A 20,456-nucleotide genomic window follows, 5' to 3' on the forward strand; every position below is an offset into this window, starting at 1 on the left:
TGAAATGACTTGCCCAGCATTATGCAAATGAGGAAATGGCAGACAAAACAAATTTATCTAACTCCCAAATCTGTATTGTATGTGCTGTGTTCCAACGGCATGCAGCTGGTGTAATTTCATCAGCCCAGAGCTTTAATTTCATCCTTTTTTTTTTTTAAAGATTTTATTTATTTATTTGACAGAGATAGAGACAGCCAGTGAGAGAGGGAACACAAGCAGGGGGAGTGGGAGAGGAAGAAGCAGGCTCATAGCGGAGGAGCCTGACGTGGGGCCCGATCCCATAACGCCGGGATCACGCCCTGAGCTGAAGGCAGACGCTTAACCGCTGTGCCACCCAGGTGCCCCCATCCTACTTTTATGTAATGGTTAGTCTTCTAAGTCGGCTGCCTTAGTCTTTTAAAAATTATTATAAGCGGACTCAAATTATCTTTAAAAAGATAAGATACATATTTAAGGGGCATCTGGCTGGCTCAGTTGGTAGAACATGTGATTCTTGATCTCAGGCTGGTGAGTTCAAGCCCCATGTTGGGTGTAAAGCTTACTTAAAAAAAAATGAGATACAAATTTTAAATAAACACAGAGAGCTTAAGGTAATTACTACAGAAGGATGCTGTGAACTGGCTGCATTTTCCAAACCAAAAATGAGATATGGAACCTGATCAGGATGGTCCAAACTTTGTGGAAACAGGTCAGATTAAGCCTGCGTGGCCCATATAAAGTATTATCTGGCATGCAGGCATTTTGGAGTGACTGTTAGGAAAGGGCAAAAAAACCATTATTACCTTCCTTTGCTACTACGGTAGTTCAAAGACCAAAGTACTTAATTTAAATTATTCAACTAGTGAAAAAATTGGCATCACACGAGTTCCGAGTTCCTGATGTCTTGCTTTACTGTTTGACTGTAAAATGAACCAGCAGTGGAAGAAAGGCTGCCTAATTACAGGATGAGCCCCGATCTTTTCAAAAGACCATTGTTCTGACTTAATTAACATGAACTAAAACAGTCCTAAAACAACAGGGCACATTCCCATTAGAATAAATTACTCAGCCCTGGTCAACGCAGGGGAGGATTCCCCAGAGGAAAATCTGTCACTGTCTTTCCACCTGCACTACAGCTCTTTCTCAAAGGACTCTGCTGCAGCTGGGAGCCTCCCTCTGGATGGGGCATCTGTTCCATATTGAATTTGCTCTACTTTGAAAGCCATGGACCATGGATAAAAAGGGTGAAGAAAAATCCTAAGCAGTTGATAGCACCATGGCTAGGGATGTGACGTCATAGCTTAGTAGCTCCAGTCGCCTATGGAACACTTTTATTCTGGTCTCCAATGTCCATGTGAGTATTAAAAAGTGTGTTATTTGCTTTGAGATAGGGATAACTGATAGAAAAAGGCTATGTCCTTAGCAGGATTCATAGTTGAGCACACTGGTTCGTTCCTGGATAGGAAGCAGGGCGGTGGAGTGGGCAGACCTGGCTTTGTCCCTTGGAGGCGAAGCCTGCATCACTTCCTTACTCTCAATCTCAATTTCCTTCTCTGTAGATGGTGAACCCAGTGGTACCCCATCACAGAGTTCACACTCACTTACAAATATTGGCTGATAGTACCCACATGAAATGAGTTTCTCTGTCTTGCATATTAGCAAAGATATTCCCCAAGGCTTATATCAGCCTTGTGATAACTGATATGGCACATTTTTCTTTTCAGTGGGCTTCCTTTTTTGACATTCTACATACTAGGATGAACCGGCTAATGAGACCTGAAAAGAGTCCACTTGTCTCTCCATCAGGAATGAAATCAGGTTTAAAACTACAGCAATATTGAAAACACATTTATTTTTTAGTTGATCGCCATTTTTAAGCCTTTCTTTGGTAATAATTTTTCTTCCCCAATTACAAAGCACAGATGATGAGGTGAATAAGTCACTTCTGTGTCCTCTGAGTAATTCTGGGAGGTGCTAAAATATTAACAGGCATTTATCATGTGATCAGGGAAGAGTGGGAACTAGGGGTTGAAAATGAATCCAAAAACAGATGGGAGATTAATCTATGTCTGAACACTTAGTTACAATACTAATGAGGCTCAGGGTTGAATGAATTTTTAAAGCATTTATTTTATGAAGAATAGACCAGGTAACGGCCACAGCCATATCACAACTGGGGACCCAAGGCAAACAGTAGAGAAAAGGTCTTTTTTGTCATAAAATCAAACTCTACTCCCAGTCCCCAAAATAAAATATAGTCCCTCTCTCAGGGTTTGTGTTGAGTTTCCAGACCCAGAAGCTCAGTATTAATAGCCAGCTCTCACTATTTCTAGGTAAATTCACCAAAACTCTATTCTTGTGAAAAACATTTGTGTGAAAGCTGGCAAAATAAAGCTGATAAATTCAGTTTATTGGCCGGTTCCATTTTTCTGTTTCTCATCTCAGTGTAACTCTCGTCTGTTCATACGACACACCCCGAAGCCAGAAAAACGAAGACCGAATCCGAGCCTTCGGCTTCCCATCGTCCACATACTCGGAGGGCTAGTAGCCTTCATGAAGCTTGACGTGCGAGTAGAACGCTTCTTGATCTGGGAAGGTTTTCCCACAGGCGCTGCAAGCGCAGCCCTCGTCCTCCTTGTGCGAGCGGCGGACGTGGCTGTCGTGCGCAGCGTGGGACGCAAAAGATTTCCCGCAGTACTTGCACTTGAAGGGCTTCTCCCCGGAGTGCTGCCTGATGTGCGTGCGGAGGATGCTGGAGGCAGTGAACCTCTGCAGAGAACGAACAGCAGAAGGAAAGGTCGACTTCCTTCTCCTGGACAGCCAGCTAGGCAAAGGGGCTAATTGCACCGTAACTGACCCTTAGTTGTCCAATGGATGAATCTGAGCTTTAGGGCTAGAGAGCGCGCTTGGTCAACGGTAGCAGCCTTCATGAAAAAGGGCATGACCGACGGGAGGCCCGGGGAACCTCGGCTTAAACAAGCAATTCCAATGCCGATGGACCTGAGACCCCAACCCGAGAGGACGTGCATTACGGGAGTGGCTACTATTGGCCAAGGTCTCTGCATAAATCAGTATCTTTTATTTTTTTATTTTTAGGTAAATCTTTCCACCCCCTCCATGAGGCTCGAACTTACAACTCCACAATCAAGAGTTGCATGCTCCACTGACTGAGCCAGCCAGGCCCTCTGGTTTCTTCTTCTTTTTTTTAAATTAAACGTTCTGAGGGGTACCTGGGTGGCTCAGCTGGTTAAGCATCTGACCTTTGATTTTGGTTCAAGTCATGATCTCAGGATGGTGGGATCAGCCCCATGGCAGGCTCCTCACTGGGCATGGAGCCTGCTTGGGATTCTTTCTCTTCTTCTTCAATCCACCCCCTCCACCTGGCTCATTTAAAGACAAACAAAAACTTGCAACTGTCTTAGAGGTTCTGTGTACCCTTTCCCTCCGTGCTCACCTCTTACACCAAAGGCACAGTATCAGAACCAGGATGCTGATGTTGACAGTGAACACAACAATTTCGTCAGAACGATGCCTCATGCTGCCCTTTTTAGAGCCATACTGATGCCCTCCACTCCCACTTTTTTCTTAAGCCATGGCCATCACTAACCTGTTCTCCATTTCTGTGATTTTATCACTTCAAGAATATTGCGTACATGGACTCATACAGTATGTAAGCTTTTGGGGTTGGCTCCTCTCACTCAGCGTAATTCTCTGGAGATGCGCGGAGGCTGGCGTGTGTACCACAGTCCGTGCCTTTCTAACTGCTGACTAGTCCTCCCTGCTGAGGAGCTGGCCGGTCTGTTCAATCACCTACCTGCTGCAGGACTCGGGGTTGTTTCCGGTCTGGGTTCTCATGAATAAAGCTGCGACAAGCATTTGTGTACAGGTTAAGCCTTCATTTCTGAGACAAGGGCCCAGGAGGACAGTTGCTGGGCTGTACGGCAGTGAACAAGTTTAGTTTTTAGTGAAACTGCCAGACTTTTCCAGAATGCCTGTAACACTAGTACTTGGCTTTTACATCTTCTCTCGGCCACTTCTGTTCTTTCCCTTATTTATAACCTTTCTCCTCGAATGATTTCCGTTCTATGCTCTGACCTTTGTCACCTTCAGGTACTATATAAGAAATCTAATGACTCTGTTCTGGGGTCCACTGACAGTGAAACTGGTGGCTTCGGATTTGGGGGGCTGTGAGAGAAGCCACGCACACTGAGGGCTCTGGAGTGGGGTCACTACCTAGTAAGGTGCACAAGCGATACTTGTTTGGCACACGGGCAGTCTTCCTGAGTGCTAAGTAACTGGAGCCTACACCGGGACGCCAATAACTCGTTTATGTCCTAAGTGGATTTAGTTCCCCTTCAGAGCATCTCTCAACTGCAGCTGAGCTGGAAGGCCAACGTGGGGATCAGAGCAAGAACTCCAGAAACAGGATGTGTTGTGGGGCTATTGTGACCTGCTCCGGAAATCCTGCCAGACAGGCTTTACCCCTCAGGACAGTCTGCCTTTTCTCACAGAAACACAGTCACCTCCTTCAGTTTGTGCTGTCCCACCTGGGCTACTTCTGTCTCAGCCTTGGTTTCTCTGTTGATTATTTCCATTCTATTGACACGCAATTTCTTTGGCAGTATTTGTTTCCCTAAGCCTGGTACTCTCAATGTTTTACGCTTCTGTGCAAGGTTTAGATGTCCCCCTAACACGGCCTACATTTCTTTTATATTTCTTTTATGGCTTTATTTATTTTATTTTTTTAAGATTTTATTTATTTGAGAGAGAGAGAGAGAGAGAGAGAGAGAGAAGCAAGCTCCCTGCTGAGCAGGGAGCCCAATGCAGGGCTCCATCCCAGGATCAGGACCTGAGCCGGAGGCAGGCGCCTAACTGACTGAGCCACCCAGGAGCTCCCTTTTACGGCTTTATTATAAAAAATTTACGGAACTTGACGACAGATCGGTCTATTCCAGTGCTATCCAACAGGACTTTCTGCAAGGACAGAAATGTTCTGTGCCCATGCTATCAGTTTGGTGGTCACCAGCCACACGGGGTCACTGAGACCTTGCAGTGTGGACAGTGCAACCAAATTATGGAATTTTCCATTTCATCTCATTTTTATTAAATTAAATAGCCACATATGGTTAACGGCTAACTAAGCATTGGACAGTATAGATGCTATCATCAAACTAGGACACGAGGTGTTTTGGTATAATTTCTAAAGCCTAGTCAAACTATAGTTTCTATTCCAGCAACCCCTAACCACATATTTGTCTCTTCATTTTTATCATTCAATATTCGGCATAATTTACATTAGAGTCCACTTTACCAATGTTGCTCTAGAAAGCTAAGTCTGTGCTCTTAAATACTGTGTAATCATGTCTGCAATCAGCAGGTCTCCCTGTAAATTAGGGGTGTCTTTCTTTCTTTCTTTTTTAAAAAAATTTTTAGTTTATTTATTTAAGTAATCTCTACATCCAATGTGGGGCTTGAACTTTCCGACTCCCGAGATCAAGAGTCTCGCGCTGTACTGACTGAGCCATCCCAGCACCCCCAGGGGTGTATTTCATTACACATGTTTTAAACACCAATTTGGCAATAGGAGGCGGTATCTGACCATCTCAAGCAAACTGGGACATTTTTAGGGGTGGAGATGGGGATTGGACTGATAACGGACTAGCCAAGAACTCCTTATAAGCCAGGCTTTATGCTTCCAGTTCTTATCCACAAACATCCCAACAGGGCTCAAGGCAGATTCCTTGGAAGGAGGTTCCATTTACCTTTGTACAATACACACACTGGTATGGTCTGTCTCCAGAGTGGACTCTCATATGTTTGTTTAGGCTGGAAGACTGAGAAAAACATTTTCCACACGTAGAACACTAAGGTGTAAAAGAAACATACAGTTAAAATCATGTCTTCATTTTACCATTATGTTTATCTGGGACTAAGAAGTGAAATACTGTATTTATCCAGTGTACATTTGTAGGCAGAGGTTACAGACTCAAGCTGAGGGGCCTAATTACGGTAGCAGAAAGACAACCCAGGGCTACACTGACGATACTGGAAGCATGGGTCTGGTCAGATGTTTGACTTAATACTTCAGAAAGAACAGATCAAATGTGAAGTCTAAATACATGATTTGGAAAGTAAGATTAGGGGACTCTCTGATAATGAGGACAAAAAATATTAGAAGTTAAGCACAGGGAGGTAGGTTCAACCTAATATCTGGCCAAAAGCAGTTCCAGGAGAGAAATATCTAGAAAACAGATAATAACCAAAGAAAGAACAAGAAAATTCCTATCAATTTAGGACTTGTGCCTTCAAATGGGAAAGAGTACTTGTACTTCACTGATTACAAAGCAGGAAAAGAAAAAGACATCCAACCTGACATGTTCCGTTAAAATTTCAGAATTCCAAAGATAAAGAACAATTTCCACAAAGAAGAAAACCAGTTACTTATAAACAGACAAGAAACAAACTGCTATCAAATGATGAGAGAAAATAGATGCCTCGAAGGTTTTTGAAAATTATTATTATTATTTTTTAAATTTTTATTTATTTATTTGTCAGAGAGACAGCCAGCGAGAGAGGGAACACAAGCAAGGGGAGAGGGAGAGGAAGAAGCAGGCTCCCAGCGGAGGAGCCTGATGTGGGGCTCGATCCCAGAATGCTGGGATCACGCCCTGAGCCGAAGGCAGACGCTTAACGACTGAGCCACCCAGGTGCCCCTAGTTTGAACATTTGAATCACGTTACTAAGGTGCAAATTACAACAAGATACCGTTTTCATTTATCAAAATGGCATCATGAAAGGACAGCAGTATTGCAGGAGACCCCGTGCTGCCTACCCCACTGCAATCCCGCTTCTCCGGAAAGCAGTTCAGTGCCTCAAGTCGCGCTTTCCAATTATACACACCCTTGGGCCCAGTTTTTCTACCTCTAGGAATCTTTCCCAAAGCAATCATCAAGCATGGGTAACAGAGATAATGATTTCTATATAATACTGTGGGCCACAGACACACTGGGGGAAGTTCACACAGCAGGAGATGGGTTAAATGAACAACAGCACACCCATCTCATACACTGATGCAGTCATTACTAAAATTACACCTTCAGGGTCTTAACGTGGGTCATGGCGTATCAGGTGTTTTCTCCAAATTATATTTACCGAGCATACATTCTTTTCTCATGTTAAAAAAATAAAAATTGGAAATAAAAAACCTAAATGTTTACCATGTGAAACTATGAAAAGTGCTCTTGGTTTGTTCTAATCATACTCCCAAAACGACAGCAATCTGATGTGTTACTTTCAGTTTTTCCATTTGTGTGTGAACATCGTGCATAGCATACATAATAAACCACTTCAAATGGCACCATTATATACATATTCTGCAACTGGCTTAATGAGCAAAACATAATTTATACAACCAGTTCTATGTTCACGAACACGCAGTATCTAGCTTTCTAGTATCAGAATACTGGAGTGTAGGGGCGCCTGGGTGGCACAGCGGTTAAGCGTCTGCCTTCGGCTCAGGGCATGATCCCGGCGTATGGGATCCAACCCCACATCAGGCTCCTCCGCTATGAGCCTGCTTCTTCCTCTCCCACTCCCCCTGCTTGTGTTCCCTCTCTCGCTGGCTCTCTCTCTCTCTGTCAAATAAATAAATAAAATCTTAAAAAAAAAAAAAAAGAAGAATACTGGAGTGTAACCTTTTCCTTTTTCCCAGTCAATGGGTAAGAAATAATTTCACTGTCTCAATATTTCAAATGTTCATAGAATTCTGGTAAGTATGTGCTTTTCTGTGGGAAGTGGGATTTGGAGGGGTCCGGGTTGGCGTGGGTATCTTTGTAGATCTGGACCGACAAGGGGTTGTTGAAAACTAACCGTATTAAATGTCTTTTGATTGAGCAAAAAGGAGTTCTTAGATTATTGTAAAAATACTCAAACTTTACAAGAGTAAATAATATAGTGACTGATTAGGATTCTTCTGGGAGCTGAGCTTTGCACAGGAAGGGTAGATGAGAGCAATTTTGTGAAGATTACTCTCAGTCTCCAAATGAACAAAACTGGGACTCTGGAGTCAGTCATGTGGTAGCTTCATCAGCTAGTCCTGACGGGACCAGGAGTCAGACCCACGTCTGTCTGCACCCAAGTCCCCTCCTTTTTTCTCGATAAGCCCAATGGTCGCTTGTACTTTGTTGCACCAAGCCTGGCAGAGCGACGGGCTCCCTGAAATGGCAGAAAGTGGCTCCCGATTGCCATTGTTGCTTTTCACCCTGACAACATCCTCGGTGTGCCACAGAGGCCTTCCCTTCCCTGGGCCATGCCCAAACGCCATCCTTGTCTACAACTGTCAATACGCCTGCACAGATCATGGAACAAGGTGTAGTTACCTCGAAGCGCATGCCAGGCTCCTTCCCACCTGCAATGTCTCAACCCTCTTCCCCGTCCCCCACCAACCCTGCCTCGGGTATAAATCAGACACCTCACTGTCCTCGACCCGGCTCAAGGTCAGCTCCTCTGCAAGGCCTCTCTCACAACTCACATGTCCAGGTAGAAGCGGACACCCCTCCTCCGTGGCCTTCTCTTCCTGAGCACCCGTCCTAGCACTCTGTGACCCCGCTGGCTCACGTCTGCCCTTCCACGGCACCGCCCCCTCCCTGCCAGACCCTGTCTCATCAGGCATCGCGTCCCAACAACCCATACCCCAGAGACCCCCGATGTATACTCGGGGGTTTGAGGAAGGGGCACGAAAGCCATGGGAGTCACGGGCCAGCCATCACTCACCGCCCTACTTCTCACCTTGTGAGGCCGGTGTTTCTCATGAACATGAAGGACATGGATCCGGAGCCGGTCCCGCTTCTCAAAGGATCGTTTGCAGAGACTGCAGGGAAACTTCCTGTCACCCTTGTCCACACAAGGGGTGTACTTGAGATGCTTGTCTCTGTAATACTTGTAGGTGAATACTTTCCCGCATCTTTCACATCTGTAGCCTTCTGCAGACTCTGTCAAACACAGGGGGTAAGTGCCAGTCACTCCGTCAGCTCCCGCCCCTCATTCTTACTTCCTCCAAGAGGATTTTTTTTTTAAAGATTCTATTTATTTATTTAACAGAGAGAATGAGAGGGAGAGGTGGGCTCCCCGCTGAGCAGGGAGCCCAATGAGGGGCTGGATCCCAGGACGCTGGGATCATGACCTGAGCTGAAGGCAGATGCTTAACCAACGGAGCCACCCAGGTGCCCCCTCCAAGAGGATTTTTTTTTTTTTTAAAGATTTTATTTATTTATTTGACAGAGATAGAGACAGCCAGCGAGAGAGGGAACACAAGTAGGGGGAGTGGGAGAGGAAGAAGCAGGCTCATAGCAGAGGAGCCTGACATGGGGCTCGATCCCATAACGCCAGGATCATGCCCTGAGCTGAAGGCAGACGCTCAACCGCTGTGCCACCCAGGCGCCCCCCAAGAGGATTTTTAAAAACCTTTTATTACAGAAAATTTTAAACATATACTAAAATCAAAATAATGGAATAATAAACCCTCATATGCTCAACACCAAACTTTCACGATGACCAACTCATAGCTAATTTTGTTTTTGTTTGTATCACTTGCCTCCATGACTATTTCAATACTAATTATCATTTGGTTCATAAATACCTCAAACTGTAATCTTTTAAAGATAATACTTTTTAAAAAAGTAGTAACCATATTGCCATTGTCATACCTAAATAATTAACTCTTATCCCTTAAAGAAATACATGTGTATACACATACGTTTAATTATTTCTCCAATCAGTTCAATTTCGGATTCAAAGTCTTCTTGTTGTCTATGATTTGCTGTCTGTTCGATCTCTTAATTTGTAGGTTTTCCTTCCTTTTTGTTCCCTGAAATGTATTTGTTGAAGCCCTGCCTCCAGCCCTATTGAAGAGCAGTTCAACCCTACAGTTCTTTTTTAAAAAGATTTATTTACTTGAGAGGAGAGAGTGAGAGAGAGAGCAGAGGCAGCAGGGGCATGAGCAGGGGGAAGAGGGAGGAGCAGACTCCCGTGCTGAGCAGGGAGCCCAGTGAAGCTGGTTCAATCCCAGGACCCTGGGATCACGATCTGAGCAGATGCTTAGAAGGCAGACACTTAACCCACTTAACCGACTGAGCCGCCCAGGCGCCCCGCAACCCTACAGTTCTTGAACACACTCTTGATGTATTAGGAGGTTAGGTTAACATACCAAACATATCTACTATGTCCTTTTCAGATCAGTGTAAGCTCTAAGTTCAAAGCAGTTCACCTCGGTCAATGATGAACACTGGACAATGATAGACACCAACAGCTTGCTTCCTAGCCTTCACAAGGGCTGTTCCATTTGGCCCCATTTACAAAGTCTTAGGCACCTGTTTAGCTTGTGGTTTGCTTCTCTGAACTTTTGGAAAAAGATTCCAGAGCTCCATACCAAAATGTATGGAGTAAGGATGACGATTATCTTGCCTTCCCTTGTATTCATAGGGTTATCATGATGATTAATTTAATCCTATCACTTATTGAGCTCTTACCAATATCAGTGATACTATCTCTGAGTGATAGACTTAAGACCCAGAAAGGTAAATCTGTTTTTATCAATGGAGAAGGGAGGGGGAGAGAGGTTAGGGAGGGTTCAGCCGACTCTAGTAAGGGAGGTCCCAGGTCCAGGGGTGTCTATTGTTGGGGAAGGAGAGAGGACATGGGCCACCTACAAAAGCATCCCTGCTGAGGACACTCTGAATTCCAGGGGATCAAGTGGCTTTGACTGTGAATGCATCACTGAGACCTCATTGTCTGGCCCCAGGGAGGGAGAGAAGAGCCAACATAGGTATATTCAAGAGTCTGTAGATGGAAATCTTTTTAGCATCAGGACTGCAGGGAAGCTATCCACCAGAGGCTTTGTTAGTTGACAACTACATCCCAGGCACGTTTAACAGGTGGTTAAGGAAATAAACCATTCATTAAGTAAATAACCAGGAAGGCAACCGCCAACCCCAGGACCATCCATTGCTCAGGATGTCTATCACTTTCATTGAGGTGCTAATACTCTCAGAATTCCCTTGCTGGGATGGTTTTGGCTCAGAGCTAGAACTGTCATTGGTCAGAAATACTTGGCGTTCCTGCTCCTGAAGTGGGAAGAGAGGGTCTACAAGATAGGGATCAGTGATCTTTACAAATCGAAGCACTAAAGCACACCAAAATTCAGAATGATGGTTCAATCGTGAGTTTGCAGAAGAACTGCTTAGGCAAAAAAGTGACATGCCACCCTTACTAATTAGGCTACGACTGCCTACATTACTCTTTGGAAATTTAACTTAACCTAATGATTTTATCCTGTTCCCTTTCCTTCTTTCTCCTCCTCCCGCCCCAACCCCCAACTTCAGTCAATTACTGTCTTTAGTCAAGGGGTTTCCCAATATTGACAATGACGCTTCCTGCCCCATCACACACCGTTCAGAGTTGTCTTCACATTCCACACCTCCATCCCCCAAAACACACACTCTGCAGGCTTGCATACTCAAATAACCCGCCCACATAGAGTCCAGACTCTTCCCTTCCACTCAAGACCTGAAAAAGGGAAGCTCCCACCAATCTTCACCCAAACCCTTTGAGGAAAACAGTTCTTTTGAGGACAGAGGAATTTTCACTTTTCTTTCCCTTTTAATCCTATCCAAAACCACGCATAATAGAAGACAAATGAATTCATCCATAGTTCTTTCCAACAAATTGAATTGTTTACCATTTTCCTTCCAACACATTGTTCCAAATACTTATTATTCAACCCTATTTACTATCATAAGCCCTCATCCCTGTTCCTCGTTACCAGATGGGGATTTCTGTTTTCTGCATATTATTCTATATGTTAATATATCATCATTTACATAAGAATTATTCTATTCTTAGCATTTAGGTTGTTTGTGATTTTTTACTAATATGGATGCTGCTGTTGTAGACAAAGCTTTCCCTTCTGGACTATTTTCTAAAGACAAATTTCCAGAAGAGTACTACTGAAAAATCAAAAGTTATGATTATTGCAATAGCTCAATGCATAGTGTTCAACACTTTTTCAAAAAGATGATTATATTCTGTGAGTTATCAAGCTTATGTTTTTCTCAAATCTAGTTTTCACTTTTATTTCAAAAATAATCAGAACATTTTGGAAGTGGCAGAAAAGATTTACTTGGTTTGGTGCTAAGTAAGAGACAACTGTGAGGTCCACGGACTTAAGAGAGTCCCATATTCTCACCGCCACCCCTGGCTTTACCCCACCTTCCACACGTTGGCATAGCAGGAAGATAGTTTACCAAAACAATTTCGACAGGTCCCTCGTTATTTGGACTCTTGAACAAGGGGCTGTTCATCATTCACTTCCTAATCCCTGTGAGCATGTCTTCCTTCCTTTGGCTTCACTATTCCCCAAACCTGGATTGCCTTCCCTCTCCCAGTCCAACACATCTCAACCCTGGGATCCAGGAGAAGGGGACATTGAGGTGTTTAGTATTATTTCCTGCCCTGACAGGGCCGGCTTGCAAGGGAGATAGGTATGCATACAATCACCGTAATGTGTGATGAAAGCAATTCACTTTTCTTTTTTAACTTGTTACTTATTACATTTATTATAACATAATAAGGTGGTCTTCCATCCTATTACCCACATTAGTAATTTGCATTTATCTCCTACCACCTACTAGACCAGGGATTCCCAAACTTTCCTGTATGTAAAAATCAGTCAGAGGGCGTTTTAAAAATGCAAATTCCAGAAGCTCACTCCCAGGGAGTGGCTTGCTGGTCCTCTAGCTTCTTGCTGCTCACATGTGGTCCAGGGGCCAACAGCAGAAGCCTCCCCTGGAAGCTCGATAGAAATGCAGAATCTCAGGTCCCAGCCCTGAATGAGAATCTGCATCTTTCCAAGATCCCCAGATATGCACATCCACATTACAGTCTGAGAGTGAGAGCAGAGCTCACCCCTTCTCAAAGGTGATTAATATCCACAGTAAGAAAGACATTTTATATCAGAGTCAGCACACACACACACACACACACACACACGTCCATTTGAAACAAAAACTTCACCAAAACAATATTTACTCTTACTTGAGATTCGCATCGACATTTTCTATTTTACTTTATTCTAATTCCTTTTTTTTCCTTTAAAGATGGTCTAAACCATTAAATTGATCTCCCACATTCAGGTACTGCAACCCCCATTTGAAAAGCCCCGCTCTAGAGCTTTGATGGGGTCATCGGCTGTGTCAGTCTGAGCAGAGATGAACCAGAAACTGGCTCACCTAGACAAGAGGTTGCATCCATTTATTTTGCTTCTATTTTCTTCTCTAGAAGGAGGGGAAGGGGAAAAAGAAAAGGTATTCTTGTGAAAAGCAGCAGCTTCAGAAGCTTTGGAAAGATAAGGGCATCTTCCTCCAGCTGGGTAGTGCCCCCTGGTTAGAGACACCCTCAGTTTAGTCTCCCGGGCATTAGCCTCTGGGGGCGGGGGGGAGGAGCTCCACAGGTCAGCGGGCGATGCTGCAGGAGTGGGGTTCCTGTTCAGAAAAGAGCCAAGTCCTCCCACTCAAGAGTCTCACTGGGAAAGCAAAGGTATGCACTCACCTTCAGAGGGCCCCGGCGCCTGCTTCCCCTGTTCTGTGACCTGAAGGCTCACAGGAATGTCCAAAAACTTTTCATAGCAGTCTCCATACCACACGAGGAGCTCTTGGTTCTGGCAGATCTCCTTGCAGCTCTCATAAAAGATCTGCCCTTGACACTGCACGGCAACGAGGTTCTGCTCCTTGGGGAACCGGGCACAGTTGACATAGGACATCCAGTTCCCTGCACCTCCTTTCCCATCTATAAAGTGGCTCAAATGACCATCTTCAAAGATCTAAATAAAATAAAACAAAGTTTAAAATGCACTTTTTTTTTTTGCCTAACCTATAAAGTAAAATTACTTGTTAAAAATTTAGTCCACATCTCATGCCTGAGTCCACTGCATATATTTATTATTATTTATTAATATTATTAAGCTCAAATAGATTTATTAGCTTAAGAATCTCTATAGGTGCTGTGACATTTTTTAAAGATTCTTACTTTCATCACTTGCTTAATTTCCAAACTTCTATAGTGAGTACGTTAATTCCATAAGCAGAGAAAAGGGGAACAAGAGGTTATATTTAATTCACAACTCAAAGACAACCAATTAGTTTTGTGCTTTATCCCCACCTACTTGTCATGCATATTAGTGGAGCCATACTTTAATTCTTTCTCTGCTGTGAGCAATTCCACTGTCTCCAACGTTTTGTTATTATAAGCAACTTTGTGATTAACATCTTCCACATCCTCTGAATTTCAGATTACCTTCCTAAACTATATTCTTAGAAGCAGAAACGCACGGTCAAGGGAAGGGATCTGATATATTCTGATAAACTGGAGTCCTACCAGCATGTTCCCAGCAGAATCAAGAATAATATCAGTTTTTCAAAATCCATAGCTAATTTCACAGGAAAATGATATCACAAATTTTAAAATTTTTCTTCTCTTTGCAATATTCTCAGCACCACTGTATAACCTCTAAAGCACCTGGTGTTGCCTATACATACAGACAAATATTAATTCTTTACACGTATATTCCATTGCTACTCTTCACAGATGAAAACCGATTTAAGGCACCACAAAACACAAAGACTGCATGTAGAGGTGCCATCCTGGTGGAATGAGCATCTGCCTTTCCACCTCTTTATATTGCAAAACAGGCAGCACAGACAGCGGAGTGTGCCCTCGCCCAGGCTAGGATTCTCCCAGGAGGCCAGAGGCCAACGCTGTTCCACACCAGCATCATTTCCCACTTGGCCCACCCACCAGAAACATATTCATTTACCTCCCACATCAGAGAATTGTCTCCATAGGTCTTGACTTCACTGGCGTTGACCACTTTACCTTGGAAGGGCCCAAACCTGACTCCTTTGGCAATGAGGCTACCGCAGAACACACCAAAATGTCGCACTTCACCGAACGTCGTCTGCTTGAGGCAGAGACCTAGGCGAAAGCCAAGGCAGGAAAGCCAGTGAGGAAACGGACTGTATTTGTTCAGGGACAGAAATCCAGGCAAGAAGCCCTGCTTACCTTCTGGTAGTTGAAGGGAGTCTTTATCCAGAGTTCGACAAAGAGAATCGGATCCTAGAAATAAGGGTTACAATTTTATTTTTCATAACGTGTTTCCCTCCCTCCTTCTTGGAGGTAACCATTATCCTGAGTTTGAGGTTTCTCCTTTTTATTTTTCCTACTCCTTTTACATATAAAATATCTCATTGGAGACTCAGAACAACCCCTGCAAGGTAATGTAATTAACCGCATTTTGCAAATTTTAAGAACTTGAGAATCAGAGATAATGCCGACTTTGACTAAGGTCCAGATAGATGGCAAGGCTGGACTCCAAGGAGGAGGTGCATGAGGCTTTCAAGGAGATATCTGGTACATCCTGGGAGAATCTGATCCCAGCTGACAAGTCCCCTGTGTGAACCATGTCTCTCTTGACCCTCAGCTCCCACTACCTGCATTTAGACAGGTAGAGCCTCAGAAGCGAGCCTGGCCTACCCAGGCTCCATACTCTGATGGCAAGTATACATACTTCCCCACTGGCCTTGGACAGATGTCCCCCTTCCCCACTCCTGCTCTCCCCTCTATTCCCACCCAACCTGACTCCGCCGGGGTGTGACCACCTTTACCAGGGCTGTCTGTGGGGACCAGGAAGCCGGAAATTGCGTGGTGCAGAGGGGCTGAGGGCTCCACGCTGGGAATGACCCCAAACAGAACCAAGTGCAGGTCCTCCTGGGTGAAGTGGTAACGGTGAGACGACTTCCCTTCTTGGTTGGGGACTTTGGAGCCCTCCTCAGACCGCTTGCTGGGGGAGCAAGGTAATAACTGGGGCGTCTTCAGCCCCTCAGGTAACAGGGAAGCATTCACAGCGGACGGCGGAATTAAAATCTCAGGTCCACAACACTGGCCACTGTCGCTTCGGCCACCAACGTGGCCCAAGTCTTCACTGGTGGCGCCTGTATATTCGTGGCTGCTGTTGAAGCGTGGCACTTCTCTGGGGAGATGGGGAACTGGGTACCACGGGGGCAGCTTGCTGTACCAGGGCAGATCGTAGAGCGGCTCCCTCTGCAGGGCCAGGCTGGAGCTCAGCAAGGGAGGCGCCGGCCGGAAGGCGAAGGGGGGCAAAGCGTGGGATGCAGACACCGCGGCCTCCAGCTGCGGGAAAGGTTGGAAATCTTCCTCCGCAGCGGTTAGCATGTTCCCATAGTGGCCGTAGGGCGGGAAAGGCATGTAGTAGGCGTCCAGGTGCTGGGGGCTGCGCTGGAGCCTCTCGGGCGCGTAGCACATCTTGTCCTGGGGTCCGGCCTCACCTGGCGGCCGCAGAGCCATCCCCGGCAACAGCGCACGACGCGTCTGCGGGAAAGGAAGCGCAGCTGAGGGGCGCGGGGCGCCGCGGCCCTGCTCCCACCTGCCTACCCTCCACCGACCAAGCCAGCCCCGGGTCGAAAGGAATCGCGGAAAACCCCCAATTCGATTCCGCAAGCCCTATCCTACAAACAAAGCAACGCAAAACAGAAAACAAAACTGCAATGCAAACACAAAACCCCAAACGAAAACCTTCCGGGATCTTGCTCAACTCCAAGTTCCTGGTAAGTGTCGCTTTTGCCTTCCCTCTCCAAGCACACCTTGACCAAGCACAGCTGGTTTCCAACAACCCATTCTCTACATCCGGCCCCAAACCCGGCTCCTGCAAAATCCGTTTCAAGTTCCCTCTTCTCTATCCAACAAAACTCTTGCACAGGGTCTGTCGGAGCCCCGGGGCCCTCCCACCCTAGGGGCCGGGAGCCGAGCTCAAGGCCTTACTGGGCTTTGGGGCAGGAGGCGGCTCCAGGCGCTCCTGGGTACCCAGAAGTGAAGGAAGGGCCAAGGGCCCCCGGCCACTTCGCGCAGAGAGACGCGCTCCCCGAGCCCGGGGGCAGGTTGGGAAGGCCGCCCCTCCTCGAGCCGCGGGTTGGACCCCGCGGACCCAGGGGCGGGGGCTGCCGCGACGAGGAGGGCGCCACCTTCGGCTCCCCTCAGAGCTCCGCAGCCAGCGCCGGCTTCGCCACGTGGGCCGGGTCCCGCCACATTCCCCAAGTTCCTCCGGGAACTTTGGTCACCCCACCTGGGGGTTTAGGGAGCCTGGGGTCGCCTCTCGGGAACAGACGAGGACGAGCCTCAGGCCAGGGGGGAGAGAAGCCTCGGCGGCCACCGCCCCCACCCCGAAAGGATGGCGTTTTAATGGACACAGGTTCACCAAGGCCGAGGAATGGAGCCCCTTCAGGGCCGGCGGGTCTCGAGGGCAAGATCAATGAGCCCAATAAGGAAACCCAGCAGGGTCGTGACTCAGAAATTAAAGAACACGGGGTCAGGAGAAAAGGTCAGCCACGACGAAGGCATCTGCCTGTCTCCTCCTGAGCCCCCAAAGGCGCTCGACTCCTGGCCTCCCTGACCGCAAAGATACGGCACTTGGGGGTTGCAGGTCACTTAAGGAGTGAAAGCCCCAAGAGGGCCAAACGGCCACCCAGGACGAACTGCGCCAGCGCCTGCTTCCTGCGCTCCCCAACCTCCCCGGCGGACGACGGCCCCGGGCTCCAGCGGCGCCCCAGCCCGGCACCCACCTTCGAGAGCGCCGCCGGGCGGGCGCCTCCAGGACCCTGAAGGCGGCGCGGGCTCCGCACCAGTAGGCTTCGGGCGGGCTGAGAGGGTCGAGCGGGGGCTTAAGAGGGCGGCGGGCGGGCGGGGCCGCGGGGCATAGTGAGGGCGAGGGTGGGGAAGGGACGCGGCCCACGCAGGTCCCCAGCGGGTCTCCTCCCCGCCCACCGCAGCCATTGGCCGACGCTCCCCTAGACCTCCAGTCCCCAGGGGGTCGCGCATTTAACTCCTCAGGTCTTCAACCCCTCCCCGGGATCCTGCCGGGAGCACTCGCCCTCGGCTTTCTGCGGCTGGCGACTTGCCCCTCCAGGCTTGCGGGCTGGGGGGGGGGGGCAGAAAGCATGGGCAGGCGTTGCCAAGGGTCCCAGATACGCCCCCGTGCGCACACACCCACCCCGAACCCACAGGGCAAGGCTGGGACTTGCGTCCCAGGGTTTCGCCCCTGCCTCTCGGCTTTGAATTTCCAAGAACCGAGCCTGGCCGAAGGCGGCGTCAAGCCCAAGGACCGGGTGGACGTTTGTCCCTGATACCTCGTGGGGAGGCTGGCACCGCCCTTTGGGCTGGTGGGGGCACCTCGACGCGGTGGGCTCGGCGTCCGGGTCGCTTCCGAGATTTCCTGGGGGTCGTTTAGCCCTCTACGGGGCGTTTTCTCAAGTAGCTTTCGAAGTCGGAGCTCCTGCCCCCCGCGCCACCACGGCTGCCCCCGGGGAAGGCGCCACACCTCGGACGCGCGAGACTCTGAAGACCCATACCCGGCGCTCAAAGCCCGCATTTTTATTCTCTGTGCCGGCCATTGAGGGAAAGAAAGGAGCACTTAGGCCCATTCACATTCACAGGGAAGCATCTAGGGTGGGGGAGAAACCCTTGTAATGTCGGGTGACCTTGGCCAGGTTCCTCGCCACCCCAGCCACTGCTTCTTTGCAAAGAGGGGCGTAAACCCTCACGCCAGGCCTGACCTTGGCTGGGTTACTAAAGGTGGAGGGCGGGAAAGGAGGAAACATCCAGCAGGCCAAGAGACGCCACCAAAGGTCCCAAAGCTGGCGGAGGAGAGAGACCCGTGCGACCGTAGCTTCCTCCACTACCGCCCCGACCTTCGCGAGTCGCCACAGCGGGGCGGGCGCCTTGGCCGCGGGCGCGGCGGCGCTCCAGCAGCGAGGGAAGGCGTGGGAGCCCGTGGCCTCGGAGCCCTCGGGGAACGCGTGCCCCGCCGCCTCCCGCTCCCACGTGCGGCGCCAGGTCCCCGCGCCCGGCCCCCGACGGCGGGCCCCGCCGCTCCCGTGCGGACCCGATTCCCAGTGGCAGGGAGGATCTGAGGTGAGAGAGCGTTATTTGCTCATCCCGGATGGGGTGACGAGGAGCTCAGGGTTTCCTTCTCTCCGGTTCTATAGCTCTACCCAGCGCTTAGGAGAACTTGGCTAATAGTCTCAAGAGTCCTCGATGAATCTTTCTTTTCTCAAGGGCCAGCAGCTCTAGGAAGGATCTTGAATTTGGAAAAGAGTTAAGCCCGGCTGCCGGCTTCTCCGGGAGGCGTGCCCAACCCCAGGACTCCACTGCCCACTTACATTACTCTATCCTCTTCCTCTCGACCTCACCTGTAGGATTTAAAGACATGCGCCGACACTTGGGTGGTCTGTGGATGTCAGGTCCTTAGCAGCCATTTTCCAGTGCGGTCCCTCACTGGTTGTAGCTGTATTTTAACAAAAGCCGCATGAACCTTATCTTCAAGTCTTGTTATGGAAATAACCTAGAGTTTAAAATATTAAAAAAATTAATTATAAGACTTGCTGGTTTAGAATAGTCATAAAGTAAAAGTAGAAGTCCGTGATTGCCTCCTATCCCTACTCTCCGGAGGCAATACGGATTAGTGATTTGGTTTATTACCAACCCCCATTCCTTTTTTAAAAAATACCATACTTTTAAATTGTGTTTATGTATGTAGGGTTTTTTTTTTTTAACAAAATGGGAATAGTCCCATTGTGTGCAGCTTTTTGTCACTATTAGTCATTGCTCCGATCAGCACATAAGGATTAACTGTATTCCTTATAATGGCTGTAGAGTACAGAAGTTAATTTTGTGGGTGTCGCCTAGTTTTTCCGCCTCCCCTGGGAAGGTTTTTAAGTTGTGGCCGGTTTTTCAACACTTAAGGCAACTTCTGGGAACGTTGTTATAGTAATACATATTTGTGCTACTGTGCCTGTAGAATAAATACTTCGGTGTGAAAATTGCTGGATTCACAGACATCAACATTGTACATTTTGGGAGGGACATCAAACCCTCCCTCACCAACGAGGGCAAGTGTCCTGCTTCTCCACACTCTCACCTAATATTGAATATTGCCAGCCCCTTAAAGCTATCTGTCTTTCATGTGAAAGTGGTGTCTTATTTTAATTTGCTTTTAATCATTTATCCAATAAACTTCCTGAATGCCAAGCTATTGATGTGCTGGGCACCAAGCCAGACACGGGGAATACAATTGTGAGCAAAGTAGCCCAGGTCCCCATAACAGTCTTATGGGAAGATAAGTTTTGTGTGATTACTTGATGAATGTGCAGCTCTGAGCTGTGATGGGCCCAAAGAAGAAAATATAAAANATGGGAAGATAAGTTTTGTGTGATTACTTGATGAATGTGCAGCTCTGAGCTGTGATGGGCCCAAAGAAGAAATAAAACAGCAATGAAGGGGAAGAGGAGCACGTTCTGACCTAGGCAGGGAGGACAGGGAAGGTTCCCCTGCCCTGTAAGATTGGAAAGATCTGCAGC

At 47.5% G+C, this 20,456-nt stretch overlaps 1 protein-coding gene across 1 annotated transcript; it reads right to left on the reverse strand.

Moving 5' to 3' along the window:
- Nucleotides 1–2,123: 2,123 nt before the first annotated feature.
- On the reverse strand, nucleotides 2,124–19,411 carry PRDM14 (PR/SET domain 14). The gene is made up of 8 exons (XM_002918510.4): nucleotides 19,290–19,411; nucleotides 15,693–16,416; nucleotides 15,091–15,144; nucleotides 14,846–15,003; nucleotides 13,582–13,852; nucleotides 8,767–8,969; nucleotides 5,742–5,843; nucleotides 2,124–2,748 (listed from the first exon to the last, which is right to left on the reverse strand). The coding sequence occupies exons 2-8, from the start codon at nucleotides 16,390–16,392 to the stop codon at nucleotides 2,521–2,523; spliced, it is 1,716 nt and encodes a 571-aa protein (XP_002918556.1). The 5' UTR covers nucleotides 16,393–16,416; nucleotides 19,290–19,411; the 3' UTR covers nucleotides 2,124–2,520.
- Nucleotides 19,412–20,456: the final 1,045 nt, after the last annotated feature.

Source organism: Ailuropoda melanoleuca, chromosome 9 (assembly GCF_002007445.2).
Source record: "Ailuropoda melanoleuca isolate Jingjing chromosome 9, ASM200744v2, whole genome shotgun sequence".
Taxonomy (NCBI): domain Eukaryota; kingdom Metazoa; phylum Chordata; class Mammalia; order Carnivora; family Ursidae; genus Ailuropoda; species Ailuropoda melanoleuca.